General features: G+C 34.4%; 1 protein-coding gene across 1 annotated transcript in view; it reads right to left on the reverse strand.

Moving 5' to 3' along the window:
- Positions 1-391: 391 nt before the first annotated feature.
- Positions 392-16,703, reverse strand: part of Eip78C (Ecdysone-induced protein 78C) — a 68,293-nt gene continuing 51,981 nt past the window's right edge. The window contains exons 3-7 of the mRNA XM_085961162.1: positions 6,619-6,760; positions 4,622-5,067; positions 2,605-2,718; positions 1,648-1,827; positions 392-982 (exon numbers count right to left, since the gene is read on the reverse strand). Of these exons, the coding sequence (XP_085817288.1) occupies positions 782-982; positions 1,648-1,827; positions 2,605-2,718; positions 4,622-5,067; positions 6,619-6,760 (1,083 nt within the window). The 3' untranslated portion in view covers positions 392-781. The remainder of the gene's footprint in view (positions 983-1,647; positions 1,828-2,604; positions 2,719-4,621; positions 5,068-6,618; positions 6,761-16,703) is intronic.

A 16,703-nucleotide genomic window follows, 5' to 3' on the forward strand; every position in this document is an offset into this window, starting at 1 on the left:
TATAACTTCATTATTTGTCCTACAATATAAATTTAAATAATAATGTAATGAAGTGAGAAATACAAGTTTTTTTGTTTAAATAAGTACGTCCTACCATTATGCTGAAAGTTACATCTACCTAAAGCTAATATACTTTTGATGATTTTCACCATTTAGTACCTAATACAAAATTTTACTTTTAAGTACTATAATAATAATGTAACATAATACAATAAGTGTAACGTAATATTTATATGTTTCATGTGTGTAAAGATAGTTTGTACTCTAAGGGAAATGAATGGGAGTTACTATCCACCAAAAATGTCTTTACAAGTGGCCTGCGAGCCATCTTGCGGTCCAATGATCAGGATCTGATAAGCTCACGCGACATTTTATAAAAAAATTTAGCATAACATATTGTAAATAGATAAACTAATGTATTATGATATGTTTAATGCACAACACAGTGAGATGGCCATCACCAGGGTATATGTATAGGACCTTTGCTGATGCAAATATAATGTGGCGTATTTTCATTCTTTACTTTTCTAAAACAAATAATTGGCAAAGCACCCTGCATTAATACATCTAAGTCAAGTTCAATATTCAGTATAATAGTTGATTGAAAAGTAATTCAAGAAATGCTACATAATAACCTAAACATTATTATTTATAATAGAATCTGCAATAGCTTTACTATTAGAATTATATCTTTTAAAGCTAATGCCATGCTTAGATCATGTGCAACTATGGTGCACGACAATCACATAAAGGTCAAAGAACACGCATGACTTCATCATGATTAAGATCGCTGTAGATCTTCGTTGCATTTTGGAATGTCCAATATTTCAGCAAAGAGTGGCGGCAATCTGAGCTTCATCCAATTGACTCGAAACCAGTCAAGTAGCAATGCATGCCGAGCACCCACGGCTCGAAGCTCTCCAAGAAGACCAGCAATTGTAGCACCAAGTCCACTTCCACCTGTTTGCTGGTTGCAAGATGCCTTGAATATTTAATACACAAATTGACTTAATAATTTTAATACATTTCATCCTTGTATGCTACCTCAAATTTAAAAGGATGGATATTAATTATCCTAGACACATTTATATTACTAATATAGAAGGAACTATGAATTTATTGCATTACAACACATCATAATGATTTCAGAACATTTTTTGTTTAATTGAATTATTGGAACTATAAAAATTTATATTTTCAGCATTGAATGCAATGTTTGTAAATAAAAAAGTAATTGCTTTGGTTAGCTTCTAACATACTGAATAATTGTTATCTAAAATTCATGGAGTTAAATAACAAAATCTAATGCTAAACGTTTTTGTCTCACTGCTGTCGAATCTGATATATTTATATATCTCAGGGTACAATTATTAATTTTGTTACAAATAAATCTCCGATGCAAAATGACTTGTAGCTCATCTAGTAGAAAACTTGGCTACTTTTTACAGTTTCATGTATTATTACATTATATTTAGGGTCCATCTTCATAGGTTTTCTTCAACATCTTTGGTCAGACATCATTATGAATGGCAGTAAATAATTTAAAAATTCCACTGTTATTTATTGGTTTCATATGGATGTTTTCAAAAAAGAAAAACTTCTAAACTATAAAAGAATAATACATTTTTAACAATAAATAACTCTTACATGTTGCTTGAGAGCATCAATTATCATGTCTTGGGTGTGCTGAATAGCTTTGACGTCGGTAGCACCAGGGCGATCGGCGGTCACCAAAACAGCCGCAGAAAACAAGCCGAGTTCAGTCTCATTCAAACACAAGGCATTCAGATTTGAAGTGAAGCGCAACAGTGAAGATGCAAAACCACTCTGTAAAGAAAAGACAGACACTCTGTTAGATTACAATAAATTTTTATCACCGTTTCTGCTGTCATACATTAAACACATGCATGGCCTTAGTGAAAAGCAGACCGGCTTCTTACCTAAATGATCATGTGTGGACAACCTTTGATGTCTTCTTCAGCAGATTCACTTAGCTGAACAGTCCATATGCCTGCTGCTTTGTGCATTACATACTGAGAGCATACAAAATAGCTCCCTAGATCGTGGCCATACTCAAATCCCTCCATGAGAATGGAGAATATTGTGTCCTAATTGGTGACAATGTCATACAATGATTCGATATTACTATCAGAGTCACACAGGATTGCGTCCTTACTACATCTTTCTTCATCATCCTCTTCGACTTCATACTTTGAATGTCAATAAACCCCAACTTAGGCATAGCTATCATTCAAATAGTAAAATTTAACGACCAATGCCAATGGCACTGTTTTGTTTGACAATTCTATTGGGGGGACCCTAATTCCATATTAGGAGATAAATAAGTAAACTTTCAGACATAAAATGCTTATATTTCTCCAAATCAATTAATAAAGGGGTAAATTAAGATATAACTTAACTATTTATTAATGAAAATAAAACATGAATTAAGTCAAATATTTTAATAGTGATCAAAAATTGTTTCGCCCGCTTAGAAGAAAATTGTCAATAGCTTATCTGAGGTGTTTCAAATTCAGGCTGTATTGGCAGAGTTTTTTGAAGAAAAATAATGTATAAACCATATTATCTGAACATAATACTTACATCATACATGATTTCAAGTTGTTGATGGGTCACATACACTCCATCGTCGAAAGTCAGGGTGGAATCTGTTGCTAGCCTCGCTGCGTTTGACAACCAAACCTCAAAGAAACCCATCTGTAAACAAGTGATATAGTAATGTGGAATAGCACAACATAAAAATCAAACTTATTTTTAAATGGGTACCTATGTAAAAATGATCTGAAAAGTTTACAATCATAATGTTCAACAGCGCAATATATATTCTTAAACTCCAGTTAAATTATGCTACCCTGATACAATGCCTGTATGCCAATATGCCAATATGTAGTCATATAAGTAACAGATACAATATATTATATTTAACATGTTCATCCTAAAATATATACTAATATACTAAATTTACACTTAAATAAACAAAGCAAGCAAACATGTATATTTTCAGCAACAAAATAATAATTTGATGTAATATTTTTGATTCATAAAAAAACTAAATAATTTGAGTACATATTTAAAAAGTAAATTATCTATAATAGGAGACATAATCAGACACAATTTAATTGCGAAGGAATAATTAAATCTTTTGTCTTATAGCAAATACTTTAGCAATCGCTGGGCGCGAAGCAATCCAAATTTTTAAACGTACTTATATAATCATTATTCAATATTTTGTAGCAGCCATGAACATACATACCCTTTTAAAATCTACAGATATTTTACTTTGTATGTTACATAGTAATCAATGATCAAGTATTTTAATATACATAGTTGGTAATTTATTTTCTCGAGGGTTTTCATTTTGGTGTTTTATATAATTACAAGAATAATGCAATAAAATCTAAATATAAAATAAGTATTGCTATCATAATATATGTTATTAATATATAAACTACAGTCAAAATTATGCAAAAATATTTTTATTTTCTACTAAAAACGCTTTGGCAGTTTTGAATAAGGTACCTGACATAAAATAAAAATTAATGTTATTGAATAAAAGTATGTAGTCATATTGTATGTGAGTTGCATATAACCACATAATTAAATTTTAACAATAAATTAGTAAGGGTTCCGGCAAACTATAAATTAATAATGGTATACCTACTGTAACTTTGTATTAATGAATAACACATATTTCATTTGACTAGGTTAAGGAATCTTGGATAATAAAAAATCCAAAATAGGAATTTGCATGAATTTGCCATAGAGTAGGTATGATGAACAAACTCAACTGCATAGAAAAAGACAAAACTATAACCGCCACCATAATATGCTATCTCTTTTATACACTGGTATTCACCATATTTCTTAATGAGATTGAAACCTGGACTGTCAAAGCAAATGATAGATGCGTTTAAAATATGATGTATGTTCAGGACATTGGACAAATTATTTGTCCACAGGAAAGCCTCTCAAGGTTATCTTCTTCAATTTATCAGAAGTACCTTGCCTGACTACGTTTGGCTTACTCATTTCAAACAAACTTATCTATGTACATATAAAAATAAATATGTACTGCGGAACTTGGTTGGGAACCACTAGCTTAGAGGCACTAATGTTGGTCAGAGCACCAGCATAATAACAAATTGGTCCGACTAAATTAAGATAGGCAAAAGCAGGAAATTATTCGAAGATTTTCCGCCGGCCACTATCAGATAATTTTACAGAAATATAGAAATCGCAATCAGAATGAAAATCATTAGGAAAAATAAGATTTCGCTCATAATAGTATCATAATTCTCTAATAAAACTTATTTATCATAAAACTCATAATTGCTCATGTAATACAATAATAGTGACAATAATATTTGTTTTACTATCAAACACACAGCTTTATTAAAATTGTTGAAACAATTAGTTTGTGCTTGGCTACAGTTTAATTGAAAGGATCCATGTCACAAAGAATGGACAGAATTGTGTAGAAGGGAAAGATCCCACACTCAGCATACCATGTCTAATTATCCACTACAGTATGTATTGTTATGGATACATATTAAATTTCACTTCTGGAGTTTCTCTATAGTGTTACCCAAGATTGATATACCTTAATGAGAATAAGTTGGTCATCTTGGCTGAGATCGGGAAAACCAGGCACCCGTTTGGCAAATTCGACGATACGCTGCACACTCGGGGTCACCTTGATGGCGAGCTGCTGCCACAGCCATATACGCTGCACTTCCATGGAATCCGATGAGGAAGAAGCTGATGCAACCGGAGATGATGGAACTGGGGATGGAGAGTCGACAGGCCGCCGTTCTAAGCCTCGAGTTAGAGTTTCACTGAAGGCACAGTGAGCACGGTGGGCAGCACCGACGGCTCGAGCCACTTCGCCCGCCTCTTCAGAAACTGTGGAGCATGGTGTGACGCTCGTATTCGAGGAAGCGATCGTCCCAGTAACACTGCTGCCAACTGAGGTGGTCATTCCGTCGCGGCTCGCCTCGTCGGGACCTCTTTCTCTCGATCGTTTTGGTACTCGCCCATATCGCACCGCTAAATGAAACAGAAACATTCTTGATTGATAACAAATTACGAAATCATTCACAATGAAGTAATTCAATTTTTTAATTAATTTATTTTTAATTGGGTAGGTTCTTAATAAAATTTCGAAAAATGTATTATTATTGTAAACACTACAACCCAACGTGGGTCTTGGTCGCCTTCAGGAAATGTCTTCAGTGCCCTTTATCTGTCAGAAGTTCTTTCCACTAAAAAAAACCCTCTTGAGTGGTTGGGTCTTTTACATCCTTAAGACCCAATGAGGTGACTCATTTTCATGGAAGAGACGGCGGATTATTGTAAAATATATATATATATCCAGAAATCTAAATTTTAGCACAGTGCGACAGTTTCAGACCTAATGTTCCCTCCAATAAGGAGGATGTCAAGAGTAGGTACATGATGTCATAGAGGTTGGACTCTAAAGACGCGCCCAGCGCGTAACGATTAAGGTGGCCATTCGATATAATTAGCATGTTATTTAAATATGGTAATTAAAAAGTAATTATTTAGTCAGCAGTCAATGTGCTAATGCAATAGCAGTGGGCTGGATATATAGTTTGGCAAGTGGATAATCGCTGTGCAAATGCAGTTATACAGTGGTAGGTACCTAAAAGGCACTAAATGACCACAGGGAAGCTCAAAAATCTGCTGAATCTGTATCAGTGAAAGTATGTTGCAGTGAATAACTATGGACCGAGAAGAGAAGAAGTAGTTAGAGGATGCCTTCGTCCTTCAGTGGACCTACACTGCATGATAATGATGAAAATTATCTATAGTCTACGCTTAAAATCAAGTCACGTATGAAATGGTTAAAATAAAACACATGCTGCCTGTGCCGTGTCTTATTAAAAAAAGATGAGAGGGAGGTAGACTTGTTTGAAAGGAACATGTTAAGAATGGTCTCATTTTTTTGGTTAAGAATGAATCTTGGTAAGAATGGTCTTAAGTATGGATGGCATATGATGAGTGCAGTATAATCAGTAAATTATATGCACTGTAGTGAGAAGACTGTCGGCCAGATTATGTCTTCAGGACGGAAATCAACTACCCAAGACACCACCTTGTGACTACACCAGTTGATGACTCCCAGCGCTCGAAAGTTTTTCTGTAGGTATGCCATCAACCCGCCGAAACTGTGATCTTCCTGCACTGCACTTTATTACAGGTCGATTAAACGTGAGGCATTTCACCAGAGCTTGATCATCCATAAATGTTATGTGGTCGGTCCAGTTTTGATAAATCCTATGATGTCAGGTTCATCAAGGAGCTTATTGATCTCATGATTAGAACGAAGTCGCCAGATACTGTCCATGCTTGTAGAACAAGAGGACTTTTAGAATTTTGGTCCATGGCGATGGCTTTTACATTTATATTTATTAGTAATCTGTTCTGTGATAGGGCCACATTATACTAAAAGTTAAAGCAGTAGCGGGAGCTTGCGGAAGAAGATAAAGGTGGAGACACTTCTTGGCAGTAGCCAAGACCAGCTGCGAGCTGAAGTGCCGCGATTATTAGTAGATAGCAATATTATTTCCTACTTACAGTCACGGCTCATTCCAACCGCCAAGCATTTTCTGAATCTGCAATACTGGCATCTGTTTCTATTGAGTCGGATAACCAGGCATTCACCATCTCGCAAGCACCGGTATTCAATCTGTTTTTGTATACTGCGTCTGAAGAAACCCTGGGGAACAACAAAACATCATAGGTTAGTCAGTTATGATCAGTAAGGAATGATTGAATATCAGTACAGACACATTTGATACAACCAGTAGTTTCGTCTACCTTGGGTCTCTTTTGAAAAAATGCTCTTATGTCGAAAATACTATGTTACAACCTATTTAATAGTATTTTTAATGATGTGTCCAACAAAAAAATGCGATTTAGATACGATATTTATGTCAATTTCAATTTGTCCGTAAATATTAATGAAGTTTCAATGCATTTCACCACAATAATATAGAAAAAAAAATTTTTGTACTTATTATAAATGAATCTTTCGTTATTACTTCATGTTGCCGAAGCCGAATCAAACATTACGGCATGTCGGCATAAAAGTTTTACATATTTTTGAAATAAAATTGTACCTACAGTTTTTCAATAACTCCGATTAAAAAAAATCTCTTTGGATACGATAGAATAATAGATAATACACCCCAAAATGTGCGTTATCCTAAAAGCCTACGTTTGTAAAACGATTCTCAAACATCGGTGCCGTAATGTATTATAAAAAAATATTTTTTATTGTGTGATAGGTTATATATATTATTTTGTGGGAAAATTTTATTCAAATTTTGATATTTTACTATAATGTTCTATTAAGTTTTAAAATTCCTTAATTAGCTCAATAGAAAAGTTACATGTCATAAATTATAAATAGTGGAAATAAGTGTAAAATAGTTTCATCTATAAAGATTCACAACCGGGTACTGGAGAACCCTAGGACTCCGCGAGAATTCGGAAAAGCTCACCCATTAGGTAAGTACATCTTGAAACATTTTAGCTAATTGGTAAAAGTAAGCACATGACCTGAATTTAAATAGTTATATATTGGCCAGTATGCAGGTCGTACTTTGATCAGGCAAGATATTCTAAGAGCGCGGCAGATTATGAGAAGGAATACTTTTGATGGTAGATGACGTAAAGATTACAAAATTATCGCCTGTGGCGTTAATGTTTAGTGAATATTTGTAGAGACGTTAATCGTAATTTTGAAGATTTTTTTTATCAATATATCTGTTCAAAATATCATCACAAAAATTGAAGTATGCAATGAATTAAGTTGAGACTAAAATAGGAAATATAGACATTGTGGGTGTTTTTAAGAACGACTCTCTACTTAGGGAAGTCACTGTCCACTGTTTAGTACGGCCGCGAGATTTTTTAAATTAATGTCTCAAGGGTTTCGCCAAACAAAAAAGGTTGGGAATCACTGATTCATTCACTTAACTGTTGATAATGTTATTTTAAATTTAATCAAACGAAAAAGTTGTAGTACAAGATGTTTTAAAAATGCTGAAGGAAAGTAAGTCTAGACCCCGAAATAATTGACAGAAACGACGCGGTGGTACGTCGAGAAAATCCCGTCTAGATATCTTACGGTAACGAATTAAAGGCACGATTTACAAGACACTATTGTAAAACCCGTGTTCACACATGGTTCGGGAATCTAGACATTAACTGCGAAATGGACGATCCTCGATTTTCGAAAGTGAAATTCTCCGCCGTATTTATGGACCAATCGGGGTGGCAATATTTGGAGGACTAGATTCAATGCTGTTAGATATTGGTGCATACAAGTTTGATACGGTCGACAGTTTCATATACCTTGGATCTCTTGTAACTCGACATAATGATATTACAGAAGAAATCAACAAGAGAGTCATGTCTGCGAATAAATGCTACTTTGGCCTGTTAATACATTTTAAGTCCCGCATACTATCTCGCCGAACTAAAAGCACTCTTTACAAGACACTTGTAAAGCCAGTGCTCACCTACGCATCGGAAACGTGGACATTAATGAACGAGCCCTGAACCTCTTTGAAAGAAAAATTCTCCGCCGTATATATGTACCGATCCATACCAATACCAATTGGAGGAGAAGATAATATAATGCTGAGCTCTACGGGCTGTACGGAGATTGCAGCGCAGTTCAATCAATTAAGATTGGGAGACTGCGATGGCTAGGTTATGTGCACCGTATGAATGACAATGAACCGGCAAAGAGAGTGATGTCCAGCAATCCATCCATCCGAATTGGAAAGCGGGCACACTGGATAGGGACAGGTGGAGGGAGCTGTTGGAGGAGGCCAGGACCCACACCGGGTTGTCGCGCCCCTGATAATGATGAGGTTCAATGCTGAGCTCTACTCTGTCTAGCTAATTTAATTAATAAAGATTGGTAGAATACACAGATTAGTTCTGTTGTAAGATATGCACCCTGGGCAGTAACAAAAAATGCGCCCTTTACGTCATGCAAAACTTGTACTTATACAACTTATAGGTACCTGTATGTGTTTGGTTACCTACCATTTAAATAATACGATTTAAATAATAAATATATTTCGCAGTACATTTGAAAAACATTTACGATGAGGTAATTGGTGAACACTCTCCAGTTTGAAAAGAATATTTCAAGCAGGCATTTTTGTTATTATCTTTACCCTTTCTTTACTTCATTTTTATCTGAAAAATATCACGTTGATCAGTTTACTGCCCATTCAAGAAACTCGCAAAATTTGTGATATTGAGTTATGAATACCATCCGTTAGGTAATTTTGAAAGCTATAAATATTCTGTTCACTTTAAAATCAGTAGGTACCTATTAATATCACTAAAATACCGTTTAATCCATAGCGAAAAAATGGACATCTGTTAAAATGATACACATTTCTTAGCAAAAATGCAGTCTATGTATTGCAGTTACTGCTCATTTATTATTGCTTTGTTTCTATTTTAACATCCTACTAATAAAAAATATGACCGTTTTTTTATTAATTCACACTAAGTATTAAAATTTAAAAAGTATGTCATTAATCTCGAAAGTGTCTGAGAGTCAGTTACTGCCTTCTTCCTTTGAAGGGCAGAGTAATTCCGAATAATGTGTAATACATTATCACTCATGGCCTCCACATCCTGAAGCGGGCCCCCTACCTATCGCTAAAGATAAAGGCAGTGTGACACAATAGCGTTTTCCAAATAGTGTTCGCGATAAAATTAATGTGTATATTTAGTGTTTTTTTTGCATATTTTAATACATTGATTTGAATAATGGAGCTGGCGAGTATCGATACACAATTAAAATTTGTTTCGCACAACCACAAAATTTTAAATAATAACATTATTGAAGGACTTTTTTTGCAATTAGAGAGAATTTGCGATGTTTGTTTATATTACTTGTCTGGTCGACTCGCCACCCCGGGCCCTTCCTGACCTCGGGCCCCCCTTTGTTGGGGCCATGTTATCACTACAATAGTAAAACCATTATATTATATCTTGGCTACGATTTTATGGCGTTGTAAGCAGTTGTCAAGACTTTAACGGGGGTCGGGGGTGTAAAAATACACCTGCAAGTGAGGGGGAAACGTAGTTCCGTAGCTCGCCGCTAATACGTACGTAACCGTGTTATCTATAGTGGTAAGGTTCTCGAAATTAATTATTGTAAATTTTTAATTTTGCACGTTCAACGAAACTCCTCTTCTGCGTCCCGAACCGGACAGCTGCCCCGCTCGCCCGCCCCTTGCTAAGCCATTGGATTTATGAACGACAATGAATAATGTCCTATAGTACGCAGAAGCCAAAAATTCACCGGCTAGATAGAGGTACTGAGCTGGAAAGCGGCCGCTATGGATAGGGACAGGTGGAAAGAGCTGTTGGAGCAAGCCAGAATTCATCCCGAGCTGTCGCGGTCACGATGTATATTTATTATCAATGGATTTGGTGCATCTCATTCAAAATATTCTTCGAATTATTTTCTTTTGTTAAAGTTCTTTCAATTTGGTTGTTATTTATGTTAAGTAATACAAGGAGGTTGTAAATTTTTTAAGCATCATAAAATAAGGAATTCATGTAAACGTTGAAGTAGGTACTAAATCTTCTCTGACAATACCCGCTCCGGAAATAGTGAATATGTTTTCTGTGCAGATCATTGACTTATACCAGTCAAGTGGGTCTATTAAATACACAAGGCGGATATCGATGGTAGTTTATCATATTTATGTATTGGGGTGCCTATTAAATAAGTTAGCCGTCTAAACTGTCAAAACTGTCTATCTCGCTCTAAAAGGTAACACAGTCAAGAGGGGCTGATAAAACATAGCACTTTTTGACAGTTTAGACCAGGGATTTACAAAGTGTGTCCCGCGAGATTTATGTTAAATCTGTATTATTTCTTATTCTTCATATTATCGAATATTAGAAATTACATTTAAAATTAAATATACTCTAGCAAGAATGAGGACTTTCACTTGATGTAGGTATATTCAAATATAGTTAAACATGCTCATCAAATGGCTTCTTTGTTTGGAAATATGTATATTTATGAATAAACATTTTCTACAATGACCAAATTAACAAACAACCACATCGCATCTGTTTTGCGTATCCACACCACAAAATTTGAGCCTATATTGTAGGATTTAGTTTCAAACAAACAAGTGCATAAGTCGAGTGGTGAAAAAAATAAATAAGTATTATTTTTTAGTATATTAATAAGAGTAATAATAATGTATATTTAGTTATAAATATAAGTTAAAAAAATGAAATATTTTTTATTTTTTGCCTTATGTTTAAAAACGGAAATATTTACAAAAGAAAGGACAGGGTGGCCCGCCAAATATTTTTTATTTCAAAATTGTCCCTTTGACGAAAAACCCTTGATTTAGACTTTAACTTATTGTATAATATAGGTAGTATATATATATAATACGTATTGTATAGTATATAACAAATAACCACCTCAATACATGTATATGATAAACTACCATCGATAGCCGATTTGCGTATAGAATAGACCCACTGGTCTCACAAATACAACCTCAATGTTCAATTGGATACGCTAGCTCTAGCAGAATAAATATGTTAAAGATACGCACACATACACTTGAAATAATAACCCATATTGCAATGTTAGTAGAGTTATTTTTCAGCCACATTTATCTGAGCCAAAATGAAAATTGTCAGAACATACCCAGGCGTCTTTTTAATCACACGGTGTACACATTACCAAGTAAAAAAAATGCACAAATTCTATTTAAAACTTGTGGATTAATTTGAACCGGGCTTCACGCGTCTTGTGGTTTGAGATTTATTTCCTAGAGCCGCTATGACAGGGTTGGCGAACCTTTTTACGTACGCGTGCCAAAATTTCCCAAATATTATTGTTCAACTGTCTGACGTGCCGAACAGTTTATCATGGGGAAAAAATAGTTTTTAAGAATTCTATATAAAAATGATTATGTTCTAGATACCACTCACAGAACATAGCACACATATAGCTTTATCGCTCTTTTCAATTATGCCATACATTTCGGTCCACCAATTTTAAAACTGTCTGCCAGAATTACTACTAGGTACCTACTAGCTCCACCACGTTTTTGTTTCTTATTTGGTGCAGCCATTTTTTGTTAGTAGAAATGAAATTGTTTGTTAATGTATAATTTATTTTGGTTTTTTTCGCACAAATTGCCACCAGAATTTATCCGTTCAGATGAGGTATTCTATCGCTACAGTGGTATCAAGCATTGTAAAACGATCAAAATTAGAGGTTCGCGGCGCGGCATTCCCCGCCGCCTGATGAGGTTAGTGTGATAATATTATATATGACGCATAAAGCCTAAGGACCGACCTATGCAATTATATATTTAAATTAAACTTAATGCTTATTCTTGAAGAGTACCTACCTATTTGGCTGCAATTTTTATACAAAGCGATCTATCATTTATTATTATTACAGGTATTTTTTTTCTCTTCAAACGCGTGTCATGCAAAATCATCTGGCGTGCCATAGGTTCGCCATCACTGCATTATGAGATGAAATCGCCGGTCACATGTGAAATGTACGTATTACATCTAGCCGCAGCACAGCTCACCGTGTCCGTGAGCTGTCTTACCGGAAAGAGATGGCTGTATAGAGATATTGAGATTAAAAAATAACAGTTTATTCGTGGTGCCAGTAGTTTTCCAATTTTATTAGATTCCATAATTACATTAATTTACAAGTTGGTACAAGTAGATATTTACGAGCACCTACATGCTAACCGACTTTTGAAACATCCAGAATTTTAAATAAATAATACATACGATTTGTATTTCTAATTTTCTTACATGCCTATTTCTTCTGTCTTTCCCTTGTATTCCGGTGGTTTTATATATACCCAAGTGTTTTATTTAGACATGTATTTGATCTCATTGCTATGTGGCCATCGGTTTTCGATACGACCTTTTAAGATGAACTGGGATACGGCCAAATGCATGAATACAAATATCCATACACGAAATAAATAGTATGCCACATTTTGAGGTTGTGTACCTGCTTATGTAATCATAAGGTCTGTATGTATTCTTAATATGTCCAGGACTCGTTATGTGCGACGACTATTTACCACCAAATCTGCAATTCAGTTTAGTGATGGTAGACGGTTAATACTATACGGCCATCTATTTTCGATACAATAACTCACGATGAACTGCGATACGGTCAACTATATACGTACAAATATCCGGACACGGAAATCGTCTTGCATTGTTATGTGCCCTCTCTTAAAATATTATGTGCGCGCGCACGGGTTAGAGAAATGGTTTCCAACCTGGTACCCGCATTAATTAGGAATATGAAAATTTGTCCACACATATGTGCATCGGTTGTCACGTGATTTAACAGGTTTCTTTCTTAATTTGTTTTTCAAAGACTTTGAAGATAATTTCGGAAAATTGCTAATTTTGAGTGGAAAAACGTGGAAAAGGGGGAGAACACACCGTAAACGCATATGCTCTAGAATCTAGATACTAATATAAAAAAAAATCATCTTTGATCCAGTCGGAACTGAAAGGGGATACCTTCAGCTAAAGGGCTCTATAGACAGTTTGATTTGATCAGACCTGATGTCATGTGTATGTGTGTCGTTTGACATTTATTATTTACTTGGTGTGATCTCTGGCAAAAGAAGGGTAAATTCTTCAACATTTTTGTGATTAGGTACCTCTTTTATTTCTTCAAAATACGGAAACTTTCAATTTTTCCTTTGATGGTTTAAAAAAAACATCTAACCATTCAGATAACTAAATGAAAATTCCAAAAAATATTTAGCAATTATTCACATAGATACATTTCAAAAGATACATACATATTATTTTGTGATTTTTTACGACTATTTACTTTGTGTTTTTAGAATCGTAAATAGTTACCAGTTCATCACAATACAGAAATAGACCCCGCCCTGGTCTAGTAGAAGCAGTGCAAACTCTATAATTAAGTGTAACGTGCAAATGCAATTCAAAGGCTGGACGAATGGTCAACAATCATTATTTGTAAAAAGTCTGTTATTATAAATTTATGTGTATGATCATACGGTCGACTGGCGGAAGAACAGAGTAATTCACTTATTTTAACTAAAATTGAGCTGCCCCGGTTAAATTAGCAGAGGTCGTAATATTTATGGATAATACGTATAAATAGGATGTTGCAATGACCTAAATCTAAATAAACCCACGCCAGTTATCGACGTTATTATTTTATAGGTACAATAATTATTTATACCTGTATTGGGTTGCTATATATATATAAATCACTGTTTCACTTCTACGGTATTTCATATTATCATCTGATACAGACACAATAATTATTACATAACATAAAATTATTTTTAAAAACTATGTGGAAACCCATATTAATAAGTTAATCTTAGCAGCGAAGGAAGTAAAGTGATATAATGTGTGAAAGGTTAATTATTAACACTAGGGCATAGATAAATTAACCGACACTACTAAGCCGATAAAGCATTGAAACAGAATGTAATATTCAACGAGAAGCTTGAAGATAATGTGTGATTTTTTTGAGAAACGACGTTTATTCCAAGTCAATTATGTTTAATTTAGATTATATTCTATAATCTTCTATATTATACTTATACAATAACGTGCGAATGTGCAATAGTGCGATGAAGACCATGGCCTGAAGGGGGCCACCAGTCCAATATATTTGGGGGCTCGTCTACTATCGCTAAGGTTAAGGTCAGTGCGACACTCTACGTTTCCCAACTGGTATTCCTCGGAGACCCATGGTTTACGGGAGGTAAAATGAAGGATATTCTGTTTATATTTACCAATTTTTTATATATTGCATTGATCACGACCCCCTTTTGTAAGCCAAGTAGTCTGCCTCATATATTTTAGTGAACATAGTTGATTTGGGAAAGACCGCAAAAGAACCACATTAACAAGAGAACATACTAGAAAGATTTCGCAACATAATAAATGTCTTCAAACCAGTTTTCTCCGATAAGATTTATAGAATTTCCCACACAAAGACTTACAATAATTTCCCGTTTAGGCCAACAACTCTGGAATCTCACAACTGCCGTGTTTTGTTAGTACATACAAGATTGACCAAAGTAAAGGTGGTTAATTATCGTCATACAATAATAATACAAAATTGCTGGTAGGTGCGTCGCGATACTAGATACCTACGTATTTTTAAATAGTCATAATACCACTCACTCATAAATCATAATACATTGGACGCTAAAGACGCGCCCAGCGCTTAACGATTAAGGTGACCATTCAATATAATTAGCATGCTATTTAAATTATCTAGTCATTAGTCAATGTGTTTTAAGTAGCCGAAACCAATTAGCGCCGCAGATGACTTTTTTACTATTCATGAAACAAATTTGTGGTATTTATTATTGAATCAATTTGACTCAAAAAGCGATTGATTTTATTTTTAAATTAATCAAAATAGGCACGTGCTGTACATAATATGACGTTATGAATGGCGATAATGCACCACAAAAAAGAAACAAAGAGTCGGTACCTAAGTATGATAATAATGCTATGTGCCTAATAAAATTGTAGTTGGACAAAAGAAAAGTTAATATTTTATAAATTTTCTTTTTATCTTATGCTAATATGAGTTAGCTGGCCGACCCGCCGCGTCAGGCCCTCAGGCTACAGCCCTGTCCGCCCCCTTTATGGTGGCCACAATGAAGACAATTAGCCATTTATAAAAAACGAGCATTTGTTGTTTCCCTCAGAGAGTTGTTTTAAAGGCTATTTTTAAGACATTGACGAAGATTTGAATTTTTCAACATTCGAACATTTCTTTATCAAATTGACTATTGCATCATTTTCATTAAATATACTTACAATTTTTATGAATTCTGCGATAATTTATTTAATGAATTTTTATTTTATTCATTGGTTTCTGAATAATATAATTCCCATCAAAAGTTTATCGTTAGCGAGTTTATCATTTATTTATTTTTTAGAACTTTCTGACAAAGCGGGCGCCTCGTGAGCGCCAAGAAAATCGCTAGGTACCTACTGCATTTTTTCTTCGTTTCCAGCGGTTGGAGTTTTCAAGATAAATATTTATACAACTCCTACAGACTAAACAATATAGTTGCCAAGAACCCTTTTCCTTCCAGTGGCCTTGTTTGGATATGAATTTCATTGAGGTGGCGAGGGAAATAAATTACGTAAATCAGTTGGGAATATTTTATTACAAATATATTCACGACATGAAGTAAATGATGTTATAATATAATACAGTCTGAGTGCAGACAAAAGTCAGACGATATTGCATTAGTGTGTGTGTGGGTTGGGTGTTTTCAGACTCGCCCCAAGGAGCTTTTAACGCCCTAAATTATTTTACTGTAAAATTATGTTTTTATATTGAAAGTTGACCGCCATTTCTTTGCTCGCGAATTCGAAAAGTGCAACTTAATAGATTTTATTAACACTTTTCATTTAAATGTGTTTAAATTTAAAAAAAAAACTATCAATTCAAACGTGCGTTTTGGAAGTCCGATTTTTATTAGTAGAAGGTTTTAGTTAGGTAGGTAAAATGTAGTTTGATAATTTCTTTAGAAGGTGACAAAAAACTATTACTATATAAAAAAATTCATAGT

Source organism: Rhyacophila brunnea, unplaced genomic scaffold (genome assembly GCF_057557595.1).
Source record: "Rhyacophila brunnea isolate RB1 unplaced genomic scaffold, BYU_Rbru_1.0 scaffold_1, whole genome shotgun sequence".
In the NCBI taxonomy this organism is placed as follows: Eukaryota; Metazoa; Arthropoda; class Insecta; order Trichoptera; family Rhyacophilidae; genus Rhyacophila; species Rhyacophila brunnea.